At 41.9% G+C, this 9,314-nt stretch overlaps 1 protein-coding gene across 2 annotated transcripts in view; it reads left to right on the top strand.

Annotated features, from left to right (window-relative positions):
- cntn4 (contactin 4) overlaps positions 1-9,314 on the top strand; it is a 213,203-nt gene that overhangs the window by 202,422 nt on the left and 1,467 nt on the right. The window contains exons 14-20 of one of the 2 annotated variants that reach the window (XM_085455753.1): positions 28-145; positions 524-682; positions 1,623-1,772; positions 3,656-3,726; positions 5,894-6,128; positions 6,397-6,512; positions 7,439-7,625. In XM_085455753.1, coding sequence (XP_085311879.1) covers positions 28-145; positions 524-682; positions 1,623-1,772; positions 3,656-3,726; positions 5,894-6,128; positions 6,397-6,512; positions 7,439-7,625 — 1,036 coding nt within the window. Of the gene's footprint in view, positions 1-24; positions 146-523; positions 683-1,622; positions 1,773-3,655; positions 3,727-5,893; positions 6,129-6,396; positions 6,513-7,438; positions 7,626-9,314 lie in introns of both variants that reach the window. The other variant, XM_085455752.1, reaches the window with a different exon arrangement.

Raw genomic sequence — 9,314 nt, 5'->3', positions numbered from 1 at the left:
GATTGTGCATGCGTTGAATGACAGCAGCATTCGGCGGGAGACATTATGATTCGGAATGTCCAGCTGAGGCATGCCGGGAAGTACACGTGCGCCGTGCAAACCAAGGTGGACAGCATTTCCGTGGCTGTTGACTTGGTCATCAGAGGTGAGTCACCATAATAACTGTGATTTAAATAATTCACGATCTACCTGAAGAAGACTGGCTTTGTCAGTGATGCATGTTTACTGTGGCTGGTTGCACTTCACTGACGAAGGAATAAAGGGAGAGAAAATTGAGGCGAGTGGAAATTTCTCTCTGGAAGGTTTAAAGGAAATTTACTGTCTAATTAGACCCAATAGCTCCCAAAGGTTTCACACTGAACTGACGTCGCTGCAGTAGCCTCAGGTGCTAAAACCACCGCCACACTCTCTACCATCTTTCCATCTTTTCCTGATTTACATTCCCTCCCTCCCCTACCTTCTTCCTCCATCTGTCTCTCTATCTTTCTGTTCTCTTTCCTGCCTTGGCTATGCCATCTATCAGGTCCCCCAGGGCCCCCCACCAGCATCCATGTAGAAGGAATCACTGATACCACAGCCTCTCTGTCCTGGAGGCCCGGTCCTGATAATCACAGTCCAATTACGGCATACACCATCCAAGCCAGGACACCATTTTCCCTCGGGTGGCAAGCTGTCACCACAGGTAAGCTCTCTCCAACCAGCTGTGGCCTCCTCCAGTCACCTGGAGGGGGCCACTCTTCATCATGCCTCGGCTGTGAAAATATTGAAGATGTAATTTTTACCCCAGCATCAATTGTAGTGGGACCATTGACTCCCATTTTATCGCTCTCTTCGGAATCCTGAAACATGGATCTCGTCCCGATGATGAAGCTTGTTTGCCACAGCCGTAATTTGATAGTGCAGTTAAGTAATGGGATCGGTGTAATCTTTGCCCACATCCTTTATGGCACCCTTAACATTTACACATGATTGGCGTAATATGCTTTTATCTCGTTCTATTGATATTTTTGTGAATTAGGACACTTTTATCAAAGATGGTTTTACTGGCTGCATTGATTTGCCAAGCAAGGGTCATAGATTTGTAACAGAAATACAATGTGACCTTATAGGGGCTCAGAACCCAGAGGAAGAAAATTAGTTTTTGCCTTTTTTTTTTTTTTTTTTTCTTAAATGACATCAGAAACAGCAGTATGCGACATTACGTGATGGCAGAGCTTCAGTTCATCCTTTGTCATTTTTTTTTTTTTTTTTTTTTTTTTTTTGCCTTTTTAACTGGAATCATTTTTATTATTTTTGTTTTCAATATTCAGTCCCTTACAGCGATTCTGGTGTTTTGCTTGTTTCAGCTGACTTAACAACTACACAGTGCCATGCATGCATTATTAAAGATTTCAACAAAGATCACCAAATTGGCAATGTAATGGTTAATGTATGTGTTTATGTGCATTTTTTAAAAATCCTTATGCGTCCTTGTGTGGTATTGGAAATGTGCTGTGTAACTACCATGTCTGTTAGCCTGGAGGATAGCATGCTACTGATGCTTAGCTGAGACACTCCAAGAACACACAGCCACACACATTCATGTGTTGAAACTGAAGAGGGCACTGTGTGTTTTCTGCCAGTTCCTGAGGTGGTACGGGGCACCCGGCTGACAGCTACAGTAATAGACCTGAGCCCTTGGGTAGAGTATGAGTTTCGAGTCCTTGCGAGCAACTCCATCGGGACTGGCGAGCCCAGCAAGCCATCCAAACAAGCAAGGACAAAAGGAACATGTACGTACTGAATCTGTTTTCAAAACTGACCAGTATACATATCATTTACCCAACTTTCTGAATACTTTTTTTGGAAATACTGTTCCCAAAATGTTTATTAATGCTGGAGGAAGGGAAACCGTTAGCCTTGCTCTGTCAATACATAAGTGAAGTTATCAGCTAACACTAGCAAGCTTGGTTGCATGAGAAACTCAAGGGGAGAATCACTCCACGTCACGCGGCATTCCTGAGGAACGCAAAAGGTGACCTTCCGTGTTCTTATGGTAGCGCCGGGTTATGGATAAAATCTAGTAGAATGATGCTCCCGTGGTAATACACGTTCCAGCCATGTATTCCAGCCCTAACCTGAACCAGCACTTTAATGGTAAATGGCCTGCATTTGTATAGCGCTTTACTCAGTCCCTAAGGACCCCAAAGCGCTTTACACTACATTCAGTCATTCACCCATACACACACACATTCACACACTGGCAATGGCAAGCTATGTTGTAGCCACAGCTGCCCTGGGGCGCACTGACAGAGGCGAGGCTGCCAGACACTGGCGCCACCGGGCCCTCTGACCACCACCAGCAGGCAAACATGGGGTTAGTATCTTGCCCAAGGATATTTGGCATGCAGCCAGGATGTAGCCTGGGATCGAACCACTGATCTTCTGATTAGTGGCTGACCTGCTCTGCCACCTGAGCTACAGCCACCCCACTTTAATGACATTAAATAGTGTTTTCCAAAGCGATTTTAATAAAATGAACGAACATGTGTAGATTGATTCCAAACCGTTCTCATATTTCCTCATTTTTCCGATCTCGTCATTTAGGGATGTGTTGGGTGCCCGGAAGCGTAATATGTTGATGATTTGTCACCTAGCGTAAAATATTACGCCTCGAGAGTGAGAATGTGTTGGTGTCACAGCATCTGTCAAAGTGGCCACACCCCAACTCCAGTTTCCAGATGGGTGATCAGCCACCATAAATTTGTTATGAAACTATCCATAGATGCCAGAATCTTTTTTGTGGTTGGCTGTAAAGATGCTTTTTAACACTGTTAAGTTGGGCATTTCAACATGGGAGTCAATGGGGATGAGCACGCTTTTGGAGCCAGGCTCAAGTGGCCATGAGAGGAACTGCAGTTCTTGCTACTTGTAGTATGTTGGCTTCAATGTTCAGCCTTGGTTCCTGCTTATTTCCACCACGTAATTCCCACCCGAGATGGACTTTTTGTTTTCAGTCAAGCATATGTTCATTAGTCAACTTGACTGGTTCTGTTAGATCTTCTTACATCTGCACAGAGTTTTTTCACAACTTCTGTCTTTAGTTCAGTTTTTTTTCCGTTTTTGGGATTAATTTTTTCAAGTAACCTTTGACAAGTAAAGGGTATAAGCATATTTTGTAAAATGTCAACCAATAGGCTGTCCTGATAGGTGGAGCGCATACCAAAAAATGCTCCCAGGAGCTCCCGGTTTGAGTCCCAATAGGCAAGACATTTGCTCCGTGTCGTTCCCTCTACACACTTCTCTCTACACACGTGTCCAATAAATTTAGAAATGCTGATAAATATCTTAGGAAAATAAAATACAAAAACCTTGAATATACAGTCAGTGTGCTGGATATCATTACTGCCTCAAAAGAAAATGAAAGTCTCATTCAAATTGCAAAACATCTCTAAAAGCTTCTTTTAGCAGTTTAACAAGTTTAGATTCTTTACGTGTTCCCTTTTCGTCTCAGAGATGGGAAGTTTGCTGATGTATCTGAATGCTGAAGTTCAGGCTTGTCACACACTTACCTCTCTTAGCAATTTAGGATTTGCTGGAAGGAGCATTATTACATGTGCCTTTGCAGTGTCATGTGAAGTCAACCCAGCTAAGCTGATCTGTCTTCTTCCTTTAGCTCCGAAGGTCACACCAGCTAATGTGAGCGGAGGCGGTGGCAGTCGCTCCGAATTAGTCATCACATGGGAGGTAAGCAAGCTTGCTCAAGACCCCCTCACCCTTGGAGGAGGCAGCCAGACGTCATTATTCTCTGTGGATGTAGGCCTCTGTTTCATTAATAACAGCTGAACTGCTTAATGTATGGCATTTCATTTTTAAGAACAGAAAGGTAATAACTGCTGCTGTCACCCTGGGGGAGAGAAAAATGCTTTTGAGGTTTCAATAAGATAATTAAACTCAGTTGTTCCTTCGAAGTTCCGGCTTTTTTCTGTGATTATTTTCTCACTTTTCTCCTCTTTTCTTTATTTTTCCTTTTTCGTTCTCTTTCTTTTCTTATTTCTACAAGGCCCCCCGCATATCAGCCCGACTCCAAAAACGTATATTTGTTCAAGCTGCTGCTCAGAATCATCAGCTCCTGCTGTGAACCATTTCACTGTTGATGTTTCAGTATGCACAAGTGTGGTTAAAAGGTAACTTCTGCTAAGCGAAGCCCCTGTTTTGCCTCAGCCCCTGAAGTTCTTTATGCCGTTGTGTTTTCACACAAAAGCAGGGGCAGCAGGTTGTTCATAACTATTCCTTTAAGAAATTAAGAAAAGGCGTCTCTCCCCCAGGGTAACAGCAGACATTTCTATTCGCATGGCTGCAACCCGGGGCCTAGAATACAGCTCAAGATATGAATGAAGGTCTGCGTCAATGACACACACAACTCTATATTGGTCAGCAAACATAGCCAGCCAAGAGTTTAGTTTACTTTAGTATGAAACAGAAGACTTTGAATGATTTCTTTGGACTGTTGTTTTTTCCAGGGTGGAACGCAGCATGTATTACTAATGATTTTTACAAAATAAGAATTGGATGCTCACGTTTGAATTTCTCTTGGATTTTCTCTAAACTATGCAGAGTCAAAAGTATACATACGGCTTCAGATATATACATAGACCCCACATATATTTGCTTAAATGTTTCAGTTGGACCTTGACCAGATGTTTTTGGTAGCCAATTTAGTTCATTTCAGATAGAGCTCGACTTATTTCTTAGTGAGCAACCTCTCAGTCCATAGCGATGTAAAACTTAGTTCACAATGGACAGTGACACTTTCAGCAGGTTCTAGCTCATGGCAGCTTGAGCTTTGGTTGTTTCTGGCTTGTTTCTGAACATCTTAACTAACTTCCTCTCATCTCAGGGTCACAGTTGGGTCTTCATCCAAACCTTGGCAAACTGGTGAAATAATTATATAAATAAATAGGTTTTTTTTTCAACTCTCATCTATTTATTTTGAATGAAAAGACAAAACATTACCCTAGGACTGATACTTTTCACCTCATAAATGTACAAATGCTTAGGCAATATCAGTAGCAAACGCTGTGTACAGAATAGGCTTTAAAGTTTCATTTTTTTCATATCTGCTACAGCTGACCCCGAACCCACCATTAGTTACAATGCCAAACTCACTAAACCCGAATTAAATTCTAAAAGGTTTTTCACACTTTTTTAGAAGTAAGAAAAACTGCATAATATAAAAACCATTTGTTGTATTTAGAGGTTACCTCTAATAACTGCAGAGAAAAATCAGCAAACATGAGAGAAGATGCAGTTTTGCTATGATAATAGTAAAATAATAACAAAAAGTTGAAAACAAAGAGTGCTCAAGAATAAATCCCTGAGGGACACCACAGCGTATTCAAGTGTGTTTGTTTCTGTCCGATTAGTACTGTTTTTTTGTTTTTTCAAGAACCTTTAAAAGCTTTGGGTGGTCATTCTGAATGTCTGGAGACCATAAACACTTATTCTAGCAGTTTTAACAAGTTTTATCAAAACAGTAGACCCCACTTCTCTCCAGACAAAAAAAAAAGATGTGCTCTATGTATCTTTTAGTAGACCAGAGTGAAGAGGTTTGGTTTATTCACTAGAATAATGGAGCTATAAATATCTGAAGCATGACCACGGCTACGGCTATGTTATCATGCTGAGTGCTTTGTACTGTGTAATGGATGTGTCTACTTATAGTTTTTGTGTGTTCAGCATGTTTTATTTGAAGACAAGCATTGCCTAAAAAACTGAAAGCCTCGTGTCTGACCATATTTCGTCGCATCCTCACATGGCAACTGTAGTTAAAAAATAAAATATAAAGACAGAGTTGCAGTGTGTTTATTTCCCTTTCTTTTGCAAGTGCTCACACAGTGTTGTTTTCCTGCAGCCTGTTCCGGAAGAGCTGCAGAACGGACCGGGCTTTGGCTATGTGGTGGCTTTTCGACCCCACGGCGCCACAGGCTGGATGCAGGCAGCCGTACCCTCCGCTGAAGCATCCAGATACGTCTTTAAAAATGAGAGCATTCAGCCCTTCTCCCCTTTCCAAGTCAAGGTTGGGGTTTACAACAACCTGGGAGAAGGGCCATTTGGACCTGTTACCACTATCTACTCTGCTGAGGAAGGTGTGTATGATTTGGAGTAGATCTGCATGTCTAGCTAGCAGTGATTCATCACTAAAAGACTGAGTCAGTCCTCCTTTCTTTAAATGGCAGCAGCAATCTCGCAGGCAGCCTTCTTCTATCAGCACTCGCAGGCGTCTTCAGCATACTTTCCTCCCTCTGTTGTTCTAATAAAAAGAAGCCGCTTTGAAACTTTTTTGATGTTCTCTCTTTGAGGGGTCATCAAAGCGCAGTGCAACTTCTAAAACCAGTCTTTACACATTAACTCCAGAGCCTGGCCGAGCGCCCACCAGGGTCCGCGCCAAGAGCCTCTCTGCATCTGAGATTGAAGTTTCGTGGAAAGCTCTGCCCTGGAACGCCAACAAGAAGAGAGTGCTGGGCTACGAGGTGAGCTCTGATGAAATACCTTGTTTGTGTGAGTTTTCCCCTGGATGCATTTCCTGTTTGTATGCGTGTGTGCGCACACATGCCAGCTAATGCTGTACAATCTTGTTGTCTTCTATTATTGATGAGTGTTCGAGACTTATGCACCTTGGGCGTACGAGATAATAGCTCGCTGCCTGCATAATGGTCCAGCCGAGTCCCAGGCCTGTGGGTTTGGTTGTGTTTCTCTTGTTGCTTACCTAAGTACTGTAACCACCCTGATTAGCGTGCTGATGCAATACTCCAAGGGATAGAATGCTTAGCTTCTAATCCACACAACATAGCAAGCAGTGGCTCTGCAGACTTTCTCCGTCAGTTCTTGTCATTTTAATTCTGCTCACTGTTGAAATCCAAGATGTGGACGAAGACGTTTTCGTCGTCGGACTGCGTAAAATGCCAGAATTATAAATTGTTGACCACTCAAAAGCAACAGAGGAGCAGGCCCTCAGCAAACCATTCCTTTGAGGAAAGGCAAATTATATTTGTGCTGTCAAGCATGCCCGCTGTTTCAGCCCTGACAAGCAGGGTGACAAAGAAAATCTGTTATCAGTGGACATTGATGGCAGGGGATTTTTATGGATTCTTTCACTTTTTTTTATTTATTTATTTTTTTGTTTCCCCACTTTTGCACATTTGACCTCAATCTGTACAAACAAAACTTAAACAGAACACACATCTGCCCGGCACAACGGAGGAACACAGTTCACAAGGCGCACAAGGTGGCATGCTGCTAAAGCTTGTTTTCAGACCGCTCACAGCTTCCATCCAGTTGAGTTCACATCTCCCTGTTTCCAGTTTGCACCTCACTGACAGGGTGTAACAGAAAGCTTTTAAGGTGTCCATCGTGTTTTCTGCATTCACGTCTGCGGTTCTACCTTGTTGCTTTTCAGCTGAGGTACTGGAGTAGAAGTGAAAGGGAAGACACGGCCAGCGTGCAAAGGACTGTAGGAAATCAAACATCTACTATTATCCGCGGGGTGAAAGGCAGCACCGCATATTACGTCTCAGTGAGGGCGTATAACACTGCAGGAACAGGTCCTCCCAGCACCACCGTCAACGTTACCACCAAAAAGCCACGTAAGTATGGGATCAAATTAGAGCCTGCAAGAGATTAATGGCTGGCTGAGTTATATTGGGACTAAACTCAGATAAAAGGTGGCCTATTTTAACCTGAATAGATCTCTATAGTAACTTTCACTGATCATATAGGCCAGTCCAGAGTAGATTATCTTCAGAGTTTCAGTTAAATATCAGCTAGAATCAGCACATTAGGCTCTTTTAGGGATATACAGATTATTTCAACTGGTTACCACTGAGCAATTTTCTGCTGATTAGAGGTCTAAATATGCATCAAAATGATACACAGCCATAAAATTGGGATCATGTTAGCTCAGACGTGAAAGTCTGGTAGATGTCTATATCACCCTCGACATTATTTCAACAAACAAACACATTTGTTTGTGGGTTTTTTTTCCATGTCACATTTGATTGTTTTGCAAAATGATCGTGAAGAGACCCCAGGTACATAAAGGACACTGATTTAGTATTGCCAATATGAAATCAGTATTTTCTTCTTTATTGAAAAAATTGTTCATTCCATGCATGCATCAGTTATGCAACTGCTTACTGCAGTTCATGGTTGCCAGGGGGTTTGAGCTTGTTCCAGCTGTCATAGAGTGTATGCATATGTACAAAAGACGGCAGAGTTATTAGTTAGTTTCATCTCATCTGAGAAAAAGATGTGCTTCCAGTATGCATCATCGTTTTTCATGTTTTCCTCATCATATTGTCTGGTTTAAAGTTGCAGAAGAGTTTTTCTCGATCTCCAACCTCGAGTGCATTCCTGTGCAGAGCTCTAGTGATTGTCATCTTCTTACTTGGCAAAGTCATTCACTGCTGTTTTGGCAGTTATTCTATGGTCTTTAGACACATCGCTCACTAATTTCCTTTCTAGAATCTTTTAAATCTTTTAGAATTTCTTGATGATACTTCTCCCTCTGGCTTTACGAGCGTCAACAAGTCTAAATGGATTTCTTTTGTTTTTGCCATGATGCTTTCTCAAGTGACAGCTCAGACTCTTGAAGAAGTTTTATACTCTGTGTAAATTGGAAGATAACCCTCAGTTTGAACTTAATTTTACAAGCTTTGAGAATTACAAAGTTAAAGCACATCTTTGTACACATTGCACAGCAGTGGTTTGTGCTATGGATAGAAACAATATGGAAATAGTTTATCCCTTCTAAAGAACCTGTGGCTCCGACATGCCAAATTGACTTTTTTTGAATGTGAACAGTTTCCGATGAGTGTGAAATAGAATGGTTATTTTCTTTGTTCTCTTATTTCCAAAGCTTGAGAGGACAATTTTATTAAAACAAAACAAAAAAAAACCCAATATGACTTTTCTTACTGCCTAGGATTAGACATAGACTTAGTTGATTGGGGTCATCAACAATGGTTACCTCAGTGAGTTAACCAAATCTTCATTTTGTTTTGAAGTCATCTTCAACACCTTTTTAAAGACTATTTGCTGGGTCACCTTTTGTATAAGCACAGAGCATGATGCAGACAGCGTGGGTTCTAATCCCATTCTGTCTGTCTGGTTTGAAGTTGCAGAAGAGTTTTTCTCAATCTCCAACCTCGCAGTACATTCCTGTGCAGAGTGCGAATCCCATTAACTCTTTACTGGGATTTTAGGTTTTATAGAACCAGCTAGCACAAACAAAGGCTGGCTATGTTACAGTTGCTTCACAGTACACCCATCTGATC

The sequence above is a fragment of the Copadichromis virginalis genome, linkage group LG5, assembly GCF_057382275.1.
Source record: "Copadichromis virginalis isolate Kocher_CV1m ecotype Utaka linkage group LG5, C_Virginalis_male_GT1.1, whole genome shotgun sequence".
NCBI lineage: Eukaryota > Metazoa > Chordata > Actinopteri > Cichliformes > Cichlidae > Copadichromis > Copadichromis virginalis.
This window is presented reverse-complemented; position numbering and strand designations above follow the sequence as displayed.